At 42.0% G+C, this 24,624-nt stretch overlaps 2 protein-coding genes across 2 annotated transcripts in view; one reads left to right on the forward strand and one right to left on the reverse strand.

Annotated features, from left to right (window-relative positions):
- phlpp1 (PH domain and leucine rich repeat protein phosphatase 1) overlaps nucleotides 1-11,612 on the forward strand; it is a 55,897-nt gene extending 44,285 nt beyond the window's left edge. Inside the window, exons 7-17 of the mRNA XM_033650342.2 lie at nucleotides 702-904; nucleotides 1,484-1,544; nucleotides 3,236-3,331; nucleotides 3,938-4,093; nucleotides 4,449-4,649; nucleotides 7,152-7,314; nucleotides 7,430-7,560; nucleotides 7,690-7,803; nucleotides 8,287-8,481; nucleotides 8,599-8,827; nucleotides 8,918-11,612. Coding sequence (XP_033506233.2) covers nucleotides 702-904; nucleotides 1,484-1,544; nucleotides 3,236-3,331; nucleotides 3,938-4,093; nucleotides 4,449-4,649; nucleotides 7,152-7,314; nucleotides 7,430-7,560; nucleotides 7,690-7,803; nucleotides 8,287-8,481; nucleotides 8,599-8,827; nucleotides 8,918-10,228 — 2,860 coding nt within the window. The 3' untranslated portion in view covers nucleotides 10,229-11,612. The remainder of the gene's footprint in view (nucleotides 1-701; nucleotides 905-1,483; nucleotides 1,545-3,235; nucleotides 3,332-3,937; nucleotides 4,094-4,448; nucleotides 4,650-7,151; nucleotides 7,315-7,429; nucleotides 7,561-7,689; nucleotides 7,804-8,286; nucleotides 8,482-8,598; nucleotides 8,828-8,917) is intronic.
- Nucleotides 8,916-21,886, reverse strand: mep1bb (meprin A subunit beta b). The gene is made up of 14 exons (XM_033650343.2): nucleotides 21,696-21,886; nucleotides 21,567-21,585; nucleotides 21,410-21,460; nucleotides 21,279-21,322; nucleotides 21,095-21,173; nucleotides 18,834-18,951; nucleotides 18,506-18,684; nucleotides 17,630-17,848; nucleotides 17,226-17,378; nucleotides 14,954-15,163; nucleotides 14,386-14,853; nucleotides 14,115-14,294; nucleotides 13,545-13,749; nucleotides 8,916-12,604 (listed from the first exon to the last, which is right to left on the reverse strand). The coding sequence occupies exons 1-14, from the start codon at nucleotides 21,768-21,770 to the stop codon at nucleotides 12,376-12,378; spliced, it is 2,229 nt and encodes a 742-aa protein (XP_033506234.2). The 5' UTR covers nucleotides 21,771-21,886; the 3' UTR covers nucleotides 8,916-12,375.
- Nucleotides 21,887-24,624: the final 2,738 nt, after the last annotated feature.

Raw genomic sequence — 24,624 nt, forward strand, 5'->3', positions numbered from 1 at the left:
GCACTATTTTCCAGTTAATACTTCACCCCTTCTGTCTTTGCTCAAACGAGGTCAGTCAATACATTTTCCAGCATTCCTGTTTGGGCAAAGATCACTTTGTATCTCTGATGAGGAAGATGAGTAGCAGCAGCTGTTTGTTTCTGTTGATTTGTATCCAGAAAATGTGTCCAGTCAAGCTGAAACGATTAGTCAATTAAAATTACAAACAAAACACAGAACCGTGAAATTATCAGAAGAATTTTAAAAGCTCAGCTCTGTGTTATGAAATGTTATTTCAATTGAACAGAGTTTACGGCAAAACTTTCATTTCATTCCAGTAGTTTTTATCATAAAATGTCCCTTTTCTACATTATTTGCCGACTGCATTTTTTTTTTTTAAATTACAGGTTTGCTTCACAATGCTTTCATCACAAAGTCAATCAAGACAAATTGGGAAATTATGTGGTTGGCTGTTGCTTTAGCCTGAATATAGTAAATCAAATTCTGGTGTTTTTTATGGGATAGATTGTTTTTTGCCGTAGATGCTTTCTAATAACTTAAAGCTTAAACATTGTAACCGAGCACTGAACAAAACTCAAGTACAATATATCAGGCATTACCCGAGGCATGTTCCCTGCCTGGTAAGAAAGGCCACAGCCTGTGCAGTTCAACCTGAGCCAATGGGAGCTGAACCTTTGTCTCTCCCCTGCCCCCTCTGCCAGGTTGAATAAGATCTCCAGCATGGTGCCAGATGAGCCTGACCTACTAAGGCATGTCACCCAGCTGGACGTGAGGGATAACAGGCTGACCGACCTGGACGCCTCGGTCTTCCCCAGGCTGGAGGTGCTTCATTGCGAGAGGAACCGCATCGGCAGCCTCAAGGCCAAGGGCTGCTTGCTCAAAGGCATCTACGCCTCCAACAACGGTGGGTTTGGCACACGGGATTTTCTGTTCTCTGTGAGGTCAATGGTGTTTTTTAGAGAAGACAGAGCCCTTCTCACATAACCAGTGGTGAAAAATACATTACCTTAAGTACTGTACTTAAGTATAACTTTGATTTACTTCCACTTCCTGCTACTTTATACCTCTACTCCACTACATCTCAGAGACAAATATTGTACTTTTTACTCCACTACATTTATTTGAAAGCCCAAAAATATCGTCTGAATAATATCTACATTGTAGTATTGCTATCTTCACTTGAGCAAAAGATCTGAGTCCATCTTTCAACCCTGCACACCACCACCTCTAAATTGAAATCAGAATAACATATCTCACCTCACAGATGTCACCCCGTTCTCCTCCCGTCTAACATTATTTCACCCCGCGCTCCTCTCCCTACATGCATTCATTTTTATCATCAGTGCTGCAGTCTCATTGTCTCTCTCCGTCACCCCTCCCCAAACACCCCCCACCCCCTCCCTCCATTTTCCATCTACCTGCTTTTGTAATAGACCGCATCTGTCCTTGCTGTAGGTTAATGTGTTTGGATTTCTCCCTACAGAGCTGCGACAACTGGATGTCAGTCCTGTGCCGTCCAATCTAACTTACATGGACATCTCGAGGTGAGAACAATCCCACAAGTACACACAAACAAACAAACAAAAAGCAGCTTTAATTAGAGAGGTATTTTAGAAATGCAGCTCATTTACAGTAAATCCGCTCTGCCCTGCAAACATAGAGAAGCACTAACTGTTTAATGTAAGTGAGGAAATTAGCTTTTAAGATGTAACTGCATGAACTGATCTTTTAAAGTGTGGTGAAACGTATTGTCGATTAATCTGTAGATTATTTTTGGTCTTAGTGTTTCCACAAAGCCCAAGATGACGGTCACAAATGTCTTGTTTTGTCATCAACCCAAAGATATTCAGTTAACTGCTACAGAGGAGTAAAGATATTCTTAGGTAACACTTTACTTGAAGGTATCTACATAAGAGTGACATGACACTGTCATAACGATGACATGACACTGTCATGAACTTGTCATAAACATTATGTACATGTCATAAACATCTATGACTGCTGTCATTAAGTGTCATTCGGTTTTTGTAATGACAAGTTGACATTGTTTGGGTTGTCTTGATTATGACAACTTGACATTAATCAAAGTGACATTACCAGAAGTTGTCTATGTCATGGCAAGTTGACATTAAATTTGTTTGGGATGTCCTTATAATGACAACTTGACATTAACCAGGATGACATTACCAGAAGATGTCTTTGTCATAACAATAATAATCATTATGTCAACTTGTCATAAACACAAAAAGAGGTGCATTTCTTGTTAATGTCAACTTGTCATGACAAAGACATCTTCTGGTAATGTCACTTTGATTAATGTCAAGTTGTCATAATCAAGACATCATATACATGTCATCAACGTTTATGACTGCTGTCATTACGTGTTATTCAGTTTTTGTAATGACAAGTTGACATTGTTTGGGTTGTCTTGATTATGACAACTTGACATTAATCAAAGTGACATTACCAGAAGATGTCTTTGTCATAACAATAATAATCATTTTGTCAACTTGTCATAAACACAAAAAGAGGTGCATTTCTTGTTATTGTCAAGTTGTCGTGACAAAGACATCTTCTGGTAATGTCATCCTGGTTAAGTTGTCATTATAGGGACATCCAAAACAAATGTAATGTCAACTTGTCGTGACAAAGACAACTTCTGGTAATGTCACTTTGATTAATGTAAACTTGTCATAATCAAGACAACCCAAAGAATGTCAGCTTGTCATTACAAAAACCGAATGACACTTAATGACAGCAGTCATAAATGTTTATGACATGTACATAATGTTTATGACAGGTTCATGACCGTGTCATGTCACTCTTATGTCGATACCTTCAAGTCAAGTGTGAACTATTCTTATTTAAGAAGCTGGAATCAGAGAATTTTTAATTTTTTCTCCTTAAAAAATTAGTCAAACTGATAAATTGATTATGAAATGGGTTGGAGATTGATTTAATAGTCGACAACTAATCGATTAGTTGTTGCAGCTGTACACTACTTTGTGGAAAAATGTTTTTATTTGTCTGACACATAACATCGCTGAAACTCATGTGATGAAGTGAATCTAGAACTAGAGCTGAAGTGAGCAGCACTGTTAGGACTGAATTCAACACATGCAGCAACTTGTACATTATATTCCACGTTAGGTATATCGCTTAACAAACTGCAGGTAATTTATCTTCTTCATCTTCATCATCATCATCATCATCATCATCCCCTGTCCTCCTGTAGGAACCATATGGAGTCCCTGCCAGACTGGCTGTGTGAAGCAAAGAAACTGGAAGTTCTGGACATGAGCCACAACCTCATCACTGAGCTCCCGGCGCGGTGAGTCTCTCTCTCCCTCAGCAAATGTGTCCGTTAGCCTGTAAATGGAGTACAGTGCTGCATTATTCTCCCTTGCCCTTTTGCTGGCCAGTCATCTATCCCCCCGTAGAGCCTCATAAATCACACAGATAGCCTGTAACCTCCGCAGCCGCCGTCCATTCTCTTTCGCTTTATATAGCCCTTTAGAAGGTCAGATGCACCTCACTTCCTCCTCTCCTCTCTGTCTCGCGTCGGCTCGTGTCAGCCTCCCTGCCTCCGCTTCTCTCTTTTCATTTTTTCTCTCTGTCTCTTCCTCTGGTCCCCTCATTGTCTACAGATGTATTTTGTACCCAGTAAGTGTCAGAATGATGTATTTCAGCTGCAGGCTCCACTAGAGGCGCTGCTATTTTCTGTTTTCACATCCTCATTCTCGCCTCCATCCTCCCCCTGCACTATCCTCATTTCCATGACTGATCCAGCCTACTTCAGTTAGAGTCCACTTGTACACAAGCCAATCTATCTATCTATCTATCTATCTACACTGTCTGTACACCACTATAGTTTCTCTATGTTTATGCGTAGTGTTCTCATACTGACCCAACCATCTGTATGTTCCTCATGCTGCAGGTTGTTATGCAGCAACAGTCTGAGGAAGCTGAGTGCAGGACATAACCAGTTGCAGAAGCTGCCTGAAAGGGTGGAGCGCCCTCTGCTGGAGGTACTGGACATACAGCACAATCAACTGGTGGAGCTGCCCTGCAACCTGTTCCTCAAATCTGACAGGTAGCATTAATCATCAGCCCAAAGTGATTTGTTTTCTTATCGGATAATGAACTCGACATCTTACGAGAAGATTAAGCGCAGGGAGGGGGGGATGCAGACATATGAAGATGAAGGACAGAAATTATGAATGGGATTTTAATCGAGGACAGGATATCCAAGGTCAAGGATGACGGCCAAATGAAAAACAACCAACCAGGACAAGGATAGGAGATGGGAAGATTTTAATGAGGGTGGTGGGGTCATGGAAGTAGATGTCCATGTTAGAAGATTGTAATTAAAGTGACTCTTTGCTGTGTCTCATGTCCTTGTGTGAAGAAGCACAAAACTTAGTCAGAACTTTCATTTTTACTTTCAGCTTACGGTGTGTGAACGCGTCAGCCAATAAGCTGGAGCACCTGCCGCCATCCAGCCTATCAGAGGAGAGCCACAGCATCCTGCAGGAACTCTACCTGACCAATAATCGCCTGACAGACAAGTGTGTGCCCCTGCTGACGGGCCATGCTCACCTACGTGTTCTGCACATGGCTTACAACCATCTCCAGACCTTCCCAGCCAGGTAATGGACCTACATTTACACTGTCACTCATTCCTCTCTCTACTTAACTCACCTCTTAGGGCTGGAACTAAGTCATTTTCATCATTGATTCATCTGCTCATTGCACACTGTCACAGATTACACTTTCCTTACAGTAAATAAATTCTAGCCAGAGGGCCCTTAGCAACGGTATTTTGGAAAGACACACCAATGTAGCATGCTGTTGCTTGCTAGCTAACTAAACATTAGCTCTCCGGCTAAAAGTTGCAGATTGATTGATGGATGGGTGTCATGATGTTATTGGTTTAAGCACGTTGCATTTTCTTTTACAGGAAGAAAACATGATTGGATTTGGATATAAGAATACAAAGACATTGATTTTTTTGTATTTCTATTGACATATATTGTTAAATAGGTGCACAATATGACCAGGGATGTGATCTAAAAGAAACATTTTTCATTAAATTTGGTTTTACAGAACTATGACTAAGATCTGTCCTGAGTGGGATATTCTAAACAGTTGAAATCTAGTAGTGACATTGTTTTTAAATGACCTTCAACATATTCTATATTTTGCATTTTTTAACTTATTGGCCAAAGTAAAGACATAGAGTAATTAATCAGCTTTGAAATAGTTGTTAAAGATGTTAAACACAATTTCTAAGAGTCTAAAACTGCATTTTATTTAACATAAAATCTAACAGTCCAGAACCGGAAAAGATTTAATTTAATTTTAATTTGGCTTGATTTCTTTCAAAACATGGGAAGGCGGCAATGAGCAAGGAAAGAAGAAATGACCCCAAACAACTGCAAGAAATTAGTAAAAAAAAAAAAAAAAATAGAAAGTTAAATACAAACAAACAAACAAGGAAATGGCCCCAAAAAAGTGCTTAAAATTTATAATAATTATGTACCATAATTTTAAATATGTAATAATAATTATTATAAATACATTTTTCCTGAGGTTTTTTTTTTGTTTGTTTGTTTTTTTTGGTAATTTACTGAATCTTTTTTTTTTTTTTTTCTTGCAATTTCTGGGACATTTGATATCAAGTTGCTCACTGCCCTTTTCCCATGTTTTTAAAAGAAATTGCATCAATTTGCTCAAAGTGACAATGTGTAATTTACGTGGTTGTTTATTAGCAAATATCAACTATTGCTTTCATAAATATATATTTACTAAAGTGTAATGCAATTCACATACAAAGGGAAGCTTTCTCATAGGCTTAGAATGATTTCTCTATATATACACAGGCAGGGCGCGGTCTGCTGGAGGCTGCCATCTTGCGTCGCCATATTTGAATACAGTGGCCGAAAGGGATATACGCGCTTCGCCTTTAGCGTTTACCTAGAACTTGCCATCACTGGAGACGGTTAAGGTGAAGATCAATCCGGGGCGCTTCTGCGTGAACCTGCTTTGTACTTTTATGATTTTGTCGCACTTTAAATGGAGGACCACGCACATATTTTGCCCCGTAAGAGGGAAACCACGCCACCAAATAAAAGAAAAAGATCAGATAAGTGAGGACGGGACAAAACGCGAGTGAATATCGGTGTTGCTTTTTCCAGGTGGAAAGAACTCCTGTGGAAGAACACTCTGGAAACGCATATATTATAATCGTACCAACCTATATTTGCCGCACTGTGCCGTGACTATCACATAAAACGTGTTATTTTAGCATTACTGTGCTAATGTTTGCTCGAGTTACCAAAACAATTAGAGATAAAACACTCCTAACATAACGTTATATCTCACAGATAACCTATATCTCGCTGGTAAGCTATAAGATATTGTAGGATGATGCAGTTATTCGGCAAACCACCGTTTATTATTGAACAGTACAGGTTACTGTTGGCCGTAACCACACCAAAACAACCAACAAACAAGAACTTAGCTCTAATTCCAACTGTGCACTCCTGCTCTCCCCTCCAGCTCGCTCATACATACACCAGCAAACGCACTCACACAGCCCTCATCCCCATCACACTCGCACCCCGCCCCCCTACCTATACTCATTCAATCCCAAACATGCCATTAACTCACAGAACATTGACATTATAACAGAACATTTACTGCAGGGTCGCTACAATATCGTAACATGGTTTAGATTCCTAAATAAATATTCACCTCATTGCTAGATAGGCCTACTCCTGAAAAACTTGAAAAACTCGTGGATGATGCCATCTCTGTCTGCGCAAGGCTTTTTGTCCTACGAGGCCACCATCACTTACCCGACGGGAGGGATGAGCGAGTGAGCCCTGCAATCTAGAATTTGACCGCTGATGTCACTGTTACTCACCATTTTTACACACTGAGGCTTCAAGGTTAATAGGTTCAAATACTTGCGAAAGGTATCTGAAGCAGGACAAGAAAAGTGATGTTGTTCCAGGGTTCAGAGGGTTAAAGAATGAACTAGGCAGCAAATCTGCACACATGGGGTGCTGGAACCGTAGAATGATAGTGTTGTTGAAATGATCACTGTGCAGACTGCACTCACCCGACGCCTTCCTCTTTTTCCTCAGTAAAATGGCCAAGCTGGAGGAGCTGGAGGAGGTGGACCTGAGCGGAAACATGCTGAAGACTGTGCCCACCACCATCATGAATTGCCGGCGAATGCACACGCTCATCGCCCACTCCAACGCCATCGAGGTCTTCCCTGAGGTCATGCAGCTGATGGAGATGAAAGTAAGACAGTAGTAATGCATAATATCTCTGTGCATGCTAATGTACAGTATGCGTATGAGCCCCTGAAGCTACTACTGTATGTGTGCGAGTGTTCACATCCTTTCCTCTCCAACAGTGTGTGGATCTGAGCTGTAATGAGCTGAGTGAGATCACGCTGCCAGAGAATCTGCCTCCCAAACTACAGGAGCTGGATCTGACTGGAAACCCTCGTCTCAACCTGGACCACAAGACGCTCGAGCAGCTCAAGTATGTCCTTGTTTTTACTTTTATTTAATCAAAGCTTCCATGATAGAAACCCCTCCAAATAGAGTAGAGTCAGTAGTTTGTGTATCTTTAGAGTGAATGTCATTTATTTCATGTTTTGTTGTTTTTCAGTAATATCCGCTGCTTTCGTATCGATCCGCCTCCGACCTTTTCATCGAACGAGGCATCTGGTGGGCCTGCTGTGTGGAGTCATGGTTACACGGAGGCCTCGGGCGTCAAGAACAAGTGAGTTCAATTCAGTTGGTGATGAAAAAACGCGCACCATCACAGTCATCCGGTGAAGCATCACTAATGCAAACCTCTTGGGAATGCGCATTGTTAAAGCTAGATGACTCAAACCAAGCAAATATTGAAGCAGTGCTTATTGAAAATATGAATCATGTATACTCACATGCCAAAACATCTCTGTTCAGGCTAAACTGCCAATTCAACACTTTAAATGTGCATGCGAAAAAAGAGAGATTCAAGCAATTGCACATATTGTTTCCACATTTCTATATAAGTGATGTTCATCAGGCACGTCTGCTGTGATGACGCTGGCGCTGCTGAACAGTCAAATGAATCACAGAAGGCATTGTTTCCATGGTTATTAGTGAGCAGAGCAGTGCGATCAATATGTGGAGAACAGAGGAGTTTTGAAGCACCCATTATTTCCTCACTGAGCGCATGCCTCAATGATGTTATGGCCTTCTTTTGTTTTCCTTTCAGGCTGTGTGTTGCGGCTCTTTCAGTAAACAGTTTCTGCGGGAGTCGTGAAGCTCTGTACGGCGTGTTTGACGGCGACAGGAATGTGGAGGTGCCCTACTTGTTGCAGTGCACGATGAATGACGTGTTGGCGGAAGAACTGCACAAGACCAAGAGCGAGGAGGACTACATGACCAACACCTTCCTTGTCATGCAAAGGTACGCGACCACAGGCATTTTTAGTTTGAATTATTTTTTTTGTCTCTCGCCCAATAAATTGACCGAGGTGAGACATTTTAAATCTTCACTCTGTCGCCTCTTTCTTTGCCACCATAGAAAACTGGGAACTGCAGGACAGAAACTGGGTGGCTCGGCAGCTCTGTGTCACATTCGCCATGACCCCACCGACCCTGGTGGCTGCTTCACCCTCACAGCAGCTAATGTTGGCAAGTGCCAGGCCATCCTGTGCCGAGACGGAAAGCCATTGTCGCTGTCACTGCTCCAAAATGTGGGGCTGGAGGAGGAATACCGCCGAATCAGGCAGCACAGGGCCATCATCACTGAGGTAGAGATCCTTGAAAGCATCTCAATGTAAATGTAATTTCAGATGTGCACTGCATAAACAAAGTATTGATGTGTATGTTTTATCCCATAGGACAACAAGGTGAATGGCGTGACCGATTCTACACGAATCATGGGCTACTCCTTCCTCTATCCATCCGTCATCCCTTGTCCCTACGTTCAGACTGTCACTCTATCCCCCCAGGATGAGTTCTTCATTCTGGGTAGCCGGGGCCTGTGGGATGCTGTGTCTCCCATCGAAGCCGTGGAGGCTGTTCGAAACGTCCCTGACGGCCTGGCCGCTGCTAAGAAGTTGTGCACGCTGGCACAAGGCTACGGCTGCACTGACAGCCTCAGTGCTGTTGTGGTCCAGCTCAGTGTAAGTGAAGACTGCTGCTCCTGCTGCTGTTCTGAGCCTCCACAGCCACCTCCTAGCCCCGGCTTGGGCCCCTATCCCCCATCGTCCTCTGCCATCAAGGAGAGGCCCTCAGATGGCTCCCTCCCTGTGCCGCCCTCCTCCTGCAGTGAAATCAGCAGTGAGATCAGTACCAGCGAGATGAGCAGCGAGGTGGGCTCCACAGCCTCATCTGATGAGCCTCCACAGAGCTCCTTGGTGCTGCTGCATGAGCAGCCTCACCATCCACACCTCCACCTGCACCACCAGGCCCACCCGCTGTCCCTACAGCACCAGCAGGCCCACACAACCTCCCAGCCCTGCCAGTATCTGTTCCCAGGTTCAGAGCTGCCCTCTGCCCGCAGCTGCTGTGCCGTCCATCCTGCCTGCTTAGCGGGCTCCTTCCAGAGGCAGCTGTCTAGTGCCACCTTCTCCAGCGCCCTGTCTGACAACGGGTTGGACAGTGAGGACGAGGAGCCCATCGCTGGTGTTTTCTCTAACGGGAGCCGCGTAGAAGTAGAGGCGGATGTCCACTGCCTCAAAGCAGAGTCCTCCCCGTCACCCCAAACATTACCCTCATCCTCCAGCCAGGAGCGAACCCTGCTGACTCTTCCTCCACCCCCTCCCCCGCCATGCACCCCAGAGCCCTTGGAGGAAGGGGTCGACATGAGCCTCGGTGAGGCGGAGAACGGGCTGGATAGAGATGAGTCTTGGCAGGGAGTCGGAGCAGGAGGCGGGGATGGAGGGAAGTTGGCAGGCAAGAGGAGGGTTAATGGGTCAGTGGCGCGCCAGGAAAAGAGTCACAACCTTATTGAGGTGGCTGCTGACGCTCCCTCTAAAAAGTCTGGGGGTTACTTCACAGCTCCAGCCCAGCCTGACCCAGATGACCAGTTCATCATCCCGCCTGAGCTGGAGGAGGAGGTGAAGGAAATCATGAAGCAGCATCAGCAGAAACAGCAGAAGCCGCCTGGGACCGATCAGCCCACAGACTACTACGACACCCCTCTCTGAACAACCAACACCACCGACTACAGCCTCATCTCCCTCCCAGCTGCAGCATGCACAGAAGCCTACTGTACCGCTGACCTAACCAGTCTGATTCTCCGTACACGGACACAAACAAGTTTCCTCAAGAGGCTGTAAAATGCACATGAAAAAGTTGGATCATACTTTTTCTAAACGGCCTTCATTGCTCTAAACAGCCTCGTCATTGAAGAACCATGCACTGTACCGTGATCCACTCATTTTTACCCAAGCAACTCATGAAACAAGCAAGCAAATGAGCCCTTTAATGATACTCAACCCTCTTGAATAGGCTGTGGACACAGCTCCTGGTGTCCATGGTCGTGCCCTTCTCACAGACTGTGGAACGTTGTTTTTACATTAGACAACCAGCCAAGTATGTATTCAACACTAGTCTCTTTGCAATAGCATTAGCTCGCCACAACACTTGTTAATATGGATAACAATTCCATGGTTTGTTTGTTTGTTTTGTAAGAACTTACCATATCTTTTAATGTGAACGCAGTGAAGTTGCTGAAAGAACTTTTTAAAACAGAGACACATAATCTTTTTATTATCAGTGAACTATGTCGAATGGTACACCAGTAATACCACACTTAACTGTTGTAGATAGGGCACTTAAAATACTGTATTTCTTCAGTAAATCATGGCTCTTGGCCTGTAAAATGGCATAGAAATTTTTTGTAGAAATTTTAAATACTAACTCCTAGGAGTTGCATACTCTTTATGGTGACTCAGTCACTTTTACTAATCTTCTCTGAGAGAAATGGTGATTTTTTTTTTCCAATGATTGTAAATAAGAGAAATGTTGTATACTGATGCTTTTAAAGGAACTACGTACCTGTATGTCGGTGAAGGATTTGGTGGTGGGGAGGACATGAGGTTCACCAAAAGTTTGCTGTCATGGAGGTGTCACCCCCCCCCCCCCCCCCCCTTTCCCCCTTTATCTTCCAACGTAGACCTACACACACACACACACACACACACACACACACACTCACACATACAAATGTATATGTGAAATGGCAGGTCAGAAACCCCAACATTCCATGCAGTATAACTACACAAAGTTGCCATGGTTTGCTCCACTTTGTGTGATTGTGATGTCCTGTAGTCATCACTGTATCTAACGAACACTAATGGACAGATCTTTGCATGCACACTTGCATGCACGTACATACATACACACACACACACACACACACACACTCACGGACACGTACACGTAATATTAGTCCCACCTCCCTCCTACAGTAACTGTTATCACCGGCATGACTGTGTCAAGTTCAGTAATACAAACAAATATATCCACATGGAAAAGAGACAACACAGATGTTCCTGTCTTTGGTATAATAAATTTTAAATTTGTGAATATATGTCATGCTGTCTTGGATTGTTTTTTAATAATTAATATGCATTTAATGTATTTACAATATTATTTTAGTTTATTCCAGTGTTTTACACCAAATGACCAGAAGGGGGCAGTGTCATATAATGGTATGCTCTCCACCAAGGATATTCAACTTGCTTTGCTCAGGGGCCACGTTTGCAAAATGACAGAAGACCAGGGGGCAGTTAATAAACAAACATCAATAATATTTATCAGCATATATAATAAATTAATTGCCTGCTTTCAACCTTTCTACATTTGATGTCCTCATCTTTGTCAAGACGCAGATCCAGTTGCAGCAGCTTCAGGGCTTTGCTTTGGCCTCCATTGGTGGTCTGGGAGATCCTCCATCGGTCTTTTTTTTAAATTTATTTTTAAATAAAAAAACACTATTTCAATGTGTTTTAATGCACTTTAGCATCTTATTTACATTCAAAGAACAAAAAAAAAATCAAGTGTTAATTCATTTTCATTGTAAATTAGAAAATGGTCGTTAGGCCACCTTGCACCCTATCGCGGGCCAGATTTTGCCCATGGGCTGTAAGTTGGGTATCACTTCTCTACAGTATGTGATTGCTTTGCTCACTGGAATCACTAGCCTTACATCTATAAGTCCAAAGCTTGCTCAAAAGAATATTTATTATAAAAATTGAACAAAACAAATACCAATTTATTTTACTTAAAGTCTGTTTTTGCATTATGCTTCTGTTCATGAAGCTATCATTACAAAGGTTATGGTCTCCCACTATGGTCTTTGACCAGCATTCATGTTTTCCATGACAACACTGTTACTGTTGGCGCTGCTGCGTTTCTTATACTTCTTCTTCACACAGACGACACTGACCGCCGTAATCACCAGCATCACTCCCAGTACAGACAGAGAGGAGGCAAGTGCAAGGGTGGTTTTATCCTGTGTGGAGCCCTTGTACTGACAACTGTCCCCGTAGTACCACCAGTCGTCGCCCACCACACACCTGGACAGCAGAGACAAAGAGGATGAGAGAGAAAAATCAGATGTGAGGGTATTCCCAGCACTTTTATGGAGCATGTAGAGAGGGTGATGGAACATTGGTGGGAGGTAAATAGAGGAAGATGAGACAGAAATTTTTTTTCACTATAGCTTTTATGGGGCTTCATCTACATGAAGTTAAACCATACTTTCCCCTCAAATATTTAATTCAAGAATGCTCTTAAATGAACAAAAAAAAGATGTTTTGGGAAATACGTTGCTTTTTTGAGAGTTTGATTAGAAGATTGACACCACTCTTGTGTCTATACGATATATTTGAAGTGTGTTTTGTGTCATCTGGATCATTTGTTCCTGGGAGCACTTATTGGTCTGCTGCAGTGCAGTGCATTCTGGTAGCTGTAGGTTTCCTGTCTCTTGAACAAAAGTGAATGCCACAGCCCCTTCTCTCTGTTCTCTCTGATCATGAGGCACCAATTTCAAAGATATTTACATCTTTTTTCTGCACAGACAACCCCAATTTATAAAGAGGCTATCTTTCCAGCAGTGAAATACTTGTTAAAACACAAATTGAGAGATTAAATAGAAATAAAAATAAAAGCATTAAATAAGTGGTATTACAACAGATCCCCTCCTGCACTGCCTGCCATGAATTTCCTGCTAGGAGTCCTTCCTTTAACCCTTCATAAAACCACAATGTGACAATCTGATTTGTAGATTTTCTTGGTCCAGAGATGCTGGAAGGTGCACTTTGTCACCTTAGGACAAAGCCAGGCTAGCTGTATTCCCATTTCCAGTGTTTCTGCTAAGCTAAGCTAACAGGTTGCTGGCTGTGGCTTCATATTGCACAGACACATGAGGGTGGCGTTGATCCTCTCATCTAACTATCTGCAAGAAAGTGAATGTGTAGTTCCCAAAATGTCGAACTATTCCTTTAAAGCGCTCACCTGCAAGCAGGCTTGCCCTCATCCACGACACAGACGCCCTCGTTCTGACACTCCACATTGAGGCAAACATCAGGGGGCGTAGTGGTGGCCGGTCGCTGGGTTGTAGAAGGCGGCGGCTGGGTCGTGGGGGTCAAAGGCTGGGTTGTGGGGGTCAAAGGCTGGGTTGTTGGGGGCAAAGGCTGGCTCACTGTCAGATGAGCCACGTCTGAAGAGGGGCAGCACATAAGAGAGCGGTTAATTGGATCCAAGTGGAGGAGCAACAATGAACATGTAATGAACAGACTGGATGTATGATTGGCTCTAATGTTTTTCTGACAAGTGGGTATCTGAATCATGGATGTAATCATGCATCAGTGGTATATGTAATCCCACAAATCTGCTGTTTTGCACGTGTGCCTGGGATGAGTATGTAGCATACTTGAAAAAATAATTGAGGTGTTGTATGACAGGATGGATGTGGTTTCATCAATAAGCTAATACATTTCTTCGCTTTTATCTTTAATATCTTGGACGCACAATGTTTTTTGTGTTGAAATCTGTTGAGTTTATACTGTAATCTGGTGCTTTTACCCTCCATGGTGAGGAGAAAGATGGCATCTCCTCCCTTTATAAAATCCCTGCTCTTGGCTCTGAGGTGGGTGAGATAAACTGGGGTGCCAGCGCCTGGCCCTCGGAAGTACTTGGACCCATCTGTATGTGTGACCTCAACGCCCACCTTGCGAGGGTCGTCCCAGAAAAACATGTCAGAGCCTGTTAAAAAGGAAGTTGGAAGGTTGTATGAATATAATATTTTTAGGATTTATTTTTACCCAAAGAATAATTTATTTTAATATTGCTGCACCTGTTGCCTTCATGTTGGGGTCAGTGGTGACACTACGCTGGTTGGACATGCGCTTTTGGATGTGTGAGTGCTGGTCCATCAGCATCATGGTCATCTGTTTCCAGGGGCATGGCCATTTTTGCCCTGTGTCCCCTTCACGAGCCACCAGATGAGCGTAGGCTGACAACTCACCGGCGTAGTCTGCCTTACCGTTGGGGTACAGCTCCATTTGAAAGGTGTAACCCTCATTAGAGGTGAAAGTGGGGCTGAAGATAGACGTGTTTGTTGGAGTGTTATCCATAACGTGGCTGAAGTTTTTCACTCGCCATATAAACTCTGGGCAGGTTGTCTCAGAAAGGTTGATGTCATCCAGTGACAGCCCCCCTGTCACGGGCCCAGAAGTCTCCTTGGTCCCTTCAAAGACAACGCGGAATTTCGTCTTGACGTCTAGACTCACGTGGTGCAGTTGCCACAGCTCCTGAGGGGATCCTGTTGAGGTAAAAACATTGAATTTATTGAACAGTAAGTTCACGATTGCCAAATTTCACAAACATTTTTCCAAGCACAAGTAGAATTTAGTAATACTCACCCTTTATAGTGGTTATAAAGCGCAGTGTTCTGTTGGGGTTAGCTTTGTCATATTCTCTGACATGGATCTTCAGTGTGTCCCCAGCGCTGTTGTAGTAGAAGAACTGCAGACACTGGTATCCTCTTTTGGGGTAAAGGAGCCGGCTCTCCAGCAGAGCTGTATCCCCAGTGTTGGCTGAGCTAGAGTTGAAGTACATAAAATACCCCGAGCCTAAAGATCGGAATTTTATTTGATTATTCATGTCAGTACCGAAGCATTATTTCAATGCACTTTGCACAGTGGATGATAAGAGGGAAGATTATACAGGCCAATCTATAATATAGCAATGATTAAAAGACAGATTCTCATTTATACAAGTCTATTTTAAAACAACCTCTCACATGTCTGCATGTGATGTCAGAGATGGGGGACAAAATTCACAGTCCTTGTTTTGAAGTGCATCTTAAAGTGCTGTGGTAAAGTTCAGCAAGGCCTCATCTGTCTAGACAAATCAAGTGGGTATACATGGCGCGAGTGCATTTAGGGCAGTGGTTCCCAACTTGTCCAGATTTCTCCTTAGTCATTAGTTAAAGGTCCACACAGTTTAATACATTCAGCATCATACTTGCGTTTGGACATGTCATCAAGCTAGTTTGCTGTCTCTGTCAAATAGCTGTGGGTTAGCCACTCACTCTATAGCAGGAAACAGCACTTCAGAATAAAAGCCCTGTGCCAGAAATTCACTGTACTTAAAAATAAAGTGTGTTTTTTGCAAACTTAACATGTTTGCTGGTCAGTTGCGGTCCATTCAGAATGGACCCGTGACCCACTTTCGGACCACGACCCACCAGTTGGGAACCACTAATTTTGGGCGTGTCCAACCACTTTTGCTAGGTCAAAGGCCGAAAGGGTTGTATTTAGTCCCTTAATCAATCATAGGTGTGTTTTGGGTGTAACATTATTTAACCAATCAGGATGTATCTCCCATTCCCAATAAAAGCCAGGTGTGCCTGCACTTGACAAACCGCTATTTACATGGCAGATTCGGCAAATTGGAGAAGCGAGCAGTTTTCTAATGCAGTAAGAGCAGAAATGTCACTGCAGCAAATATCGTGGGATATTTAAACAGCAAAACTAAAAAATGTAAAATCTAAACTTGACATAGGAGGTGCATCTTACTATCACAATATTGTGCCTTTTAAATATCAGGAAAATACTTTGCCATCCTGATGTTAGACCAGGTTTTTGTTGGTCAGTGGCATCATCACTTTCTGCTGCCTCAAAATAGCAATACACCAACAATGCGTCCTCACCACACCTCACTTAAAGACCTACAGGCCATGGGTGCACAAACGGGTACAAGTAGTAGTGTCAACACATTCTCACTCTGACCTCGTCATATATTGACGTTTTGGTCATGGACTTTCCATGTCCACATAAGATGTGCAGGGTACCCTTGGTGCATTGGTTGTTGACGTTCTGGGACAACATGTCAAGTTCTGCCTATTACATGCATTGTCTTCTTTCAGGATACACTTCCGTTTTCACAGGAAATTTAACTTTTACGTGTAGTGTCTGTCAAAATAAACGCACTACGTTTATTTTCCTCCAACACCAAACACACAGGGTTGGGTTTAGACAACAAAAACACATGGACGGGACTGGGAAAAAAGAACAGTGTTTGGCTTTAGAATCTTACAGGATGCGAACACCGCTCTCTTGGATGAAAGTCGACCTCTCCTCCTGCCCGCCCCACTCGGGCTTTAGCCACCTTAACTTTTGTCCTTGTCCCGCTGTGTTTCCCCTGACGCGGCCAGCTGCCATTAAACTAAACTGCAACTGGCCGCGTGTCATGCTGACAAGGTCACCTTTTTTTGTTGGTTTCTGGTGCTGCAAGTCACTGATTTCAATGACTTTGGATGGTGGCTGTAAAAATGACAACTGCATCAGTCTGAACTAGCAATGATGTGCTGGATATAAGATGAGGTCCCTCATCTTAAGATACCCACTTGTTTTGTGTAACCTCATAGCCTCATATTAGCGTTGGTTGAACTTAAGGAAACATTTAATACAAAACATGGACTGCTTTTTTGTCCACCTTCACTGGAAGGTATTTTTTCCAGGGCCAGTATGGAGAGGAAAAACAATTGCAGTGACCCAAAACTTTTTCAGTGTACATATGGACGCTTGATTGTTGTTCTAAGACAGACTTGAAAAAAGGTGAACTAATTCTCTAATGCCGAACTATGCATCTGCACCAAGTGGCATATATATTTCTGCACATAATTCTCACCAGTGCATTTGCCCATGTTGGAGTAGTCAGTGCTGGGCCCTCCTTCAGCTGTGGCAACCCTTTCCCAGTCTGCCTTATCCCCTTCTCCCTGGATCATACCACAGATGTTCTCACGTTCAAAGTCACATGAGTCCAGGAATGTGGAGCCCTGGGCTACAAGACATTTCAAAATGCACACAAGTGTAGGACTTTGAACAACTATAAACTGATGATCAAGGGCAATGTTTAGCTTATCACATATTTCCATGTAGCATAAATTCAGGAGATAAATCATCTTATTGACAGCTGTTATCAACAACATTATTAATAAGAATTAGCTGTAATAATGGCGGCACAAGCTGACACAGCACTTCTTTTACAGACAATGAAACTGAACTAAAGTGTGTAAGGTTGTTGACTCTTACTGCAGTTATAGAGGCGGTGCAGCTTGAGCAGGTCACTGTCACTGAACTCCATACGCTGGCCAATGACATCACTGAAAGCAGGGATCTTGGTGACGATGGTGGGCTCGGTGCCGTTGCGAAAGGCGTTTTTACTGTAGTGCATCATGGAGCCATAGTCGTAGGGCACACCCAGAGAGCTGGAGGTGGTGTCATTGTAGGTGTTAAAGTTGTGTTCTCTACCTGCAGATCAGACACAAATAAAGGTGTCAGTGCTGTTGAAATCATTATCACGGTGTCTTCATCCATTCTCCAAACGTGGCAGCGGATTTCAGCAATGTTTATGAGGAGGATCACTAATAAATGTTGCTTATCAGTGGCTGGTGTGTGTTTAAAGACTTGACAAATGATTACTGACATCTCAAAGTACAATGTACACTTTAACTGCAGACTTTCAAAATAGATTTATTAACCATTTGAAGAGCATAGGCCAATGCACCTGATACAAAATGTTTTATTCCTTGATGGGCTGATAATGTGTTTTGCTTATCTTGTTGAGATTATGCAGCCAGGACACTAACGCATGCACATGCTTATCACACAAGCAATAAATCACCTGCTGCATAAAGTCCTGCACAACAAACCTCTTGCAAACATTGCATGACTGAAGTGACTCTTCAGATTAATTAGGATTTACATTTTTGTGAAAAGCTTGTTTAAGTGCAATGCATGAGAGCTACTTTACATGCCCTCTCAGTTAATTTATAAGCATACATGAAATAGAAGCCATGAAGTAGGCATGTCATAGAGGGATTAATGATATGTGGGAGCATGAATGATCAGTGTTTAAATTAACTATAATTTGGGTATCGTAGTAGTAGTATCGTAGTGATTTATTACCCTCTGAGATGTGGTCCCACATGATCCTGACATAGTCATCGCGGTCTGATCTGGACTGTTCATGCCAGAAACCCAGAGCATGAAGGAACTCGTGTTCAATGGTGGCGATGCGGTCACAGTTTCTCCCTATTGACAACCTCTGCTTCCCAACTCGTCGGTTTCCCACAGAGGAGAAACAGCTTTAAGATAAAAACAAACAAACAAGGCTTTTATGAACATGATATTGAGGACTTTTGTTGTAATTATAAATAGATTACAAGGCTATAAAGCACAGCTTGTCTTGCCATCTGAACAGATCATTAAACAATAAGAGTTCTTTTCGCCTCACCCGCCCCCTTTAAAGATGGAAATGTAGTTTGCTTCTCCACTCCAAGGCTTGAAGTCGATGCAGGTCTTGAGCCGGTACTGCTCAAAGGCCTTCAGAATCACACCTTTTGCATTGATCTCTGCAGAGAAGATAATGAATCAATTCTGTTAAAGATGATAAAATGCATCTCCCAATTCCCCTTTTAAGACTGACCATAAATTCATAAAAGGCCTCTTTTTAATCTTTCAGCTTTACTCAGTTACTCCCTGCTGTATGTGTAAAAATATATATTTAAAAAAATAAATCAGCCTTTTTTTTCTTTATATGTTCCTTTATTTTCTTCTGACATCATTAAAACCCAGTATGTAGAAAGGCTCTGACTTGTTAAGCCTTCCCCTCTCTACAAACTGAGTTGCATGTTTGATTTAAGTGACAAAAATATGAACATGCCCAGAAAGCATTGTTAATATGCCAAATAAGGAAATATGTAATGTTTGATATGTTATGTGATATGTTGGCTGCATTAAAGGTCTAGTGTGTATGATTTAGGAGAGATATATTGGCAGAAATGGAAGATGATATTCATAACTGTGTTTTAATTTTTGAGTATCGACCTTAAATTAGGATAGCTGTCTTTTTGTTACCTACGGCATAGGGTCTGCAAGTATAAATTCTGCTTAACAGAATTTATACTTGCAGACCCTATGCCGTAGCCTACGCACATGGCCTACGCTGTTGTGAGCATTTGTACTGTCTTTGTCACTCTGTAGTTACACCTCCACAACACTAGTGGGCAGTGGGGTTTCTGTGAAGTGCTCTAAAGTTTAGTTGATTTAAAACACACCCAAAACACACATTAAACATGGCTCAATAGAGACACTTTCAAACACAAGTACACAAATCGGCTTCACATTAACTTGCAGCATTCACAGACACATTTTCCCCACAAATACAACATGCTAATGTTTTTAGCACAAGCCTATGGCATTTTACATTGCATAAATTAGCCTAGCGGCTAGCTGACATTTCCGCAAATTAAACAAAGCCAGGAACAACAGCAACATTTAACAAACGCAAAGTTACAAAATCCAGTTTCATTACAACTCACAAGGTTCACCGACAAAACAACTGTCTTAAGGTGCTTGCACATGACTGCTGATTTGCCGACGCTGCAGCGCTTGCCGTCGGCTTGACCCAACGCTGATCATCTCCATCTTGCAGTCGGATCTTTAAATTTTTCCGTGCCCCGTCTCCGCCCCCGCCCCCCGCCTGTGTTCTACTGTAAAATCATTGGCTCTACATGGAAAGGTCAGTGTCAAACGGGGTCGAAGTTCAACAAAATTGAACTTTCGGCGTCACGTCAAAACGCCGGTGAAGCCCACAACGCGACGCCAAAGTCGAAAAGTACCCCAACATCAGCGTTAACGCCAGCTTCCATAGGAAAACAATGGCACAGCGGGCATCAAGAAATTTTTAACGCTGGTCATGTGCACGCGCCTTTATACTAAACATGTTTTCCAAACAAATATAACATGCTAACATTATTAGCACAAGCCTATGGCACTCAACATTGTGTAAATTAGCCTAGCTCATATGAAGCCAGGATAATCACACACAAGACTTAAAATGCTATTTTTGTGGAGGCTTTATTCTCTTCACAATTTATTGTTTCTTATCTGTGAAATTAAAGTAAATAAAAGCTTCATGGTTTCAGCTTACAAAAATAGATGGGGGGGGGGTCTACATCGGTGTGACGTGTAGTTACATTTCTGGGGAGGTTCACGTCAGGCGTAGGGTATGGCATAGTCTCTACGTGGACGCAGAGCCTAAATCTACACACGGAGCAGGTTCTCTTCCATGGAGCTCGCCATGTTGTTTCTACAGTAGCCCAAAACGGATAAACCAAACACTGGCTCTAGATTGGGCCCACTGCATTTTTGCATCAGCTATTGTCATTCACCACCACGCTTGGTACACAGAAGCAGTTTTATTGGGCTGCAATCTGCAAAGTCACTGCCAGATGCCACTAAATCCTACACATTAGACCTTTAACATATATTTACTGTAAAAACATATGCATACAGTATGTTATTCTACATAGTGACTAATCCTTGAATTCACTTGTAACTGTGTAATTTAAATACTCAATTTCAAGTCCTGCAATCACAATTTTACTTAAGTAGAAGTACAAAGGTATTAGCTGTTTGCCAAAAGACTAATTTACAACACTGATGTTCATGTAGAAACATTTTCTAAATGCAGGCCCTGACAGGCACTCTTACCTAAGTCATCTTCCATGTAGTACGGGATCGTCTTTGGCCACCTGTACTGATCCCCAATTATGGAATTTCGAGTTTGCCTCTGTGGTGGTCAGGTAAAGCAACCATTAAGACAGTAACAACATAAGCTTTATTCCAGAATATTCAACTGTGCATGTGAAAATGAAAAGCAGTTAAATTAACATACCTCATCAAGCACAATGTCCCCCTCTACAAGATTCAACCCTGCCTCTGTGGAGACCAAGCACGAGGAAAACTGGTTTACAATAGTTACTGAGAAATAATCTGGAGATATGAGAATGAAAAATGCCCACATACCTTCATTGATGTCAAAAATGTCAAGGTCCCGTCCACCGTCCACATCATAGTCTGTGTAAATGGATATGTAATAGGTGAAGACACTTCAAATGAAAGTGACAGATTTGTGATAACAGAAAGGTAATCTGTGTCTTGCTTAAAAAAATAAATCATTTACCTGATATTTTTGCTGTGGGCTAAACAGAAGAGAATTCAAACATACATGTTATTGATAGACAAATGCATTAAAATCAGGTTTCTAGTTATCATACAACAGCATGTTAAAGAAAAAGAAGCAACTTCTCACCAAGCAGAGGGTCGCACAACATAAGAGGCATGCAATGTGAAGAACAAGTACACCTGTAGGTTTTGTCCCTGCCATGTCCTCAAGTGTCCCTCTACATGGGACAGTGCAGGTGACAGGTACTCAGCTGTTACAAGTCACTCAGAGTGCAGAAATAAGAGGGGTGCACGCAGGGAATAAAGTGAAACGTGGTCAAGGGTGGATAATTGACAGAGCTGTAAAGGGTCTGAGTTACACAGCAACTTCAATCATCGCTGTTATCTTCGAACAAATCTTTACACATTTGCAGATTAGCCACAGTGAAACAATAAGCCAGGGGGCGGCAAAACAGTCATGCTTACTTACCTTTCAGAATAAGACAGAGGAAGAACAACATCTGGAGGAAGTGATGTGCTGGATCTTTCTCATATTATAATGCTTTGTTTGCATTAACCTTGTTTTACTTATACAGTCATAAATTGTAGCTGTCAGTGAAATCCAGTTGCCACCAACAACAATAATGCATTGCATTTTATTTCTGCTTGTAACAAACTACTAATTATATTGATCCAGAATAAACCAATACATTCTTTAAGACTATTTTTTCACTGTAATTTTACATCTAATAAAGGAAAATGCATCCTGCTGATATACTTGGGCAGATCTGTCAGATGTGTGGGTCACATGACTTGGACTCGAGTACAGATTTGATAACTTTAGACAGAACTTGCAACTTGACTTGGACTTTACATCCAGTGACTCCTGACTTAACTTGCACTTGAGCTTTTTGACTTAAAAAAACTTGATACCTCCCCCCAAGCCAAGTTGGGAAGAGAAACGTAAAGACATTTGTCCAATATGAGATGAGTTTAATACAACAAAAGACAGGGCAGACACATACACAATTCATTCTGTTGTGGTAGTGGTTAACAGTGCTGTATGAAAGTACAATGTCAGCACTACTTATTTATGATTACATTACTTGCTTGTTTTGAATGAATGAATGACTTTATTTCGAACCAAAGTTTAAAACAATATTGTGATAACAAAAAAACAGAAATGTTCGAAAAGGAGTAGGTAGAAGTAAAACTTATATGTTCCTACCCCTCTCTCACTTTTCTTCTATTAACTTAAATGCTTTGCACAGTTTCTTACATGTTTAGTTACATACAACAATTAACCCATTTTTACAACACAGTCTTACTATCTTATCTAATGACGAAAACTCTGTCTGTGTGTGTGTCTGTTCCATGTTTTTCTCCTCACTGACTTGGTCAATCCATGTGAAATTTGGCACAGTGGTAGAGGGTCATGGGAGGATGGGAATGAAGCAATATTACATCAATTGGCCAAAGGGGGGCGCTATAGCAAGTGATTGAAATTGCAAACTTTGAATCTGCCTCAAGAACCCATAACTTCCGCTTATATAGATTTTCCGCCATTTTGAATTTTTTTGAAAAACACTTCTCTTCCTAGGAAGTTTGAGCGATCTGCATGAAACTGGGTGAACATAATCTAGGGACCAATATCTAAAGTTCCCTCTTGGCAAAAGTTGGAAAACTTACTAAAACTGAGCTTCTATAAGGCAATGAATATTGCGGAGGGCGTGGCTCATCACATAAAGGTGTATATCTTATCTAGGCCTAACCGGCGTATTGATTTTGACTAAACTTGGTAGATATGTAGAACAGGATGCCTCAAGGTGACTGGAGAAATTTAACTCTAATTGGCAACTGGGTGGCGCTATAACAACAGAAAAATGCTTAAAAATGGCTAAAATGCGACCGATCGCTGTGGCTCCCCCTGTGGACCAGTGTTGGGGTTTTTTTTCTAATTTTTGGTATGACTAAGTCATGGTATGGTATGCTGTACATAATCATGGAAACTGTCAGTGTGTCATTCTGTCAGTCAGTCATTCTAGCAGTCCCACTTCTAAGTCAATACAACATATAAACACTTTAACTATCTGCCTTTCAACGTGCTCCCTCAACTACTAATGTACAGTTTTAGCCCACTAACTATCCCACTATTGGCAATGGTACTACTGTACTTTCAATAAAGCAATCATACTATCAAATTCACAAAGACTCTGTCTGAATACATTGCTCTTCTTAATGGGTTCAGTAGACTATTTAATTTGCAATTTCCTATGACCTGTATCCCAAACACACACCATGTGAAACTGTACGTGGGCAACTGTGCACTCAGTGGGTTTGGACTAGTTTTATAATTATATTACATTCCTAAATTATTTACAATACACCGGGTGATACTAAATAAATACAAATTTCCCTAAAACAGCTTTTCCTCTTCCAAGTAACTGTCAAGGGTTTGTTTTTTGTACAGTTCTTTAAAATGGTTTACATTTGTACTTTCTTTAAGCTCATCTGACAACCCGTCCCACAAATGCACCCCACACACTGAAATACAGACTTTTTTTTAGTTGTATGAACACTTTGTTTTTTAAAGTTAAAAGTTATAACCCCTCCCTGTTTTAATAAACTTGTTAAAACGCTTTCATGATTTCAGTAAATTTAATATATTATTACTCTGTTGTTTAAATGCCATTGCATTCGGTGAAGAGTGCATTATGACTTGTTTAGGACTCGAAACTTAAAGCTTAGGACTCGGTACTTGCCTGTCTTGTGACTTGCAAAACAATGACTGAGCTCTGTGTTATTCTCAAGGCTCTAACAAGCAGCTCACTACAAGCCAATGTTTGGTTTATCCTTGTCACAGATGACCTTTACCTTGAACTCCCCGGCCCGTAGCAATGCTTCATGGGCACTTCAGTAATAGCAGCTTTGACATGTTGGTCTATAAATTCCTGCACCTTGTGCTCTGCCCTCCAACAGCTCCAGCAGCATTATTATATAGTAAATGTTTTCTTTTCAGTTACTTTCTGACACTACACTAGATGCAGCGTATGCACACAATATTTACGGCCTTTTGT

This window comes from Epinephelus lanceolatus, chromosome 12, assembly GCF_041903045.1.
Source record: "Epinephelus lanceolatus isolate andai-2023 chromosome 12, ASM4190304v1, whole genome shotgun sequence".
Classification (NCBI taxonomy): Eukaryota; Metazoa; Chordata; class Actinopteri; order Perciformes; family Serranidae; genus Epinephelus; species Epinephelus lanceolatus.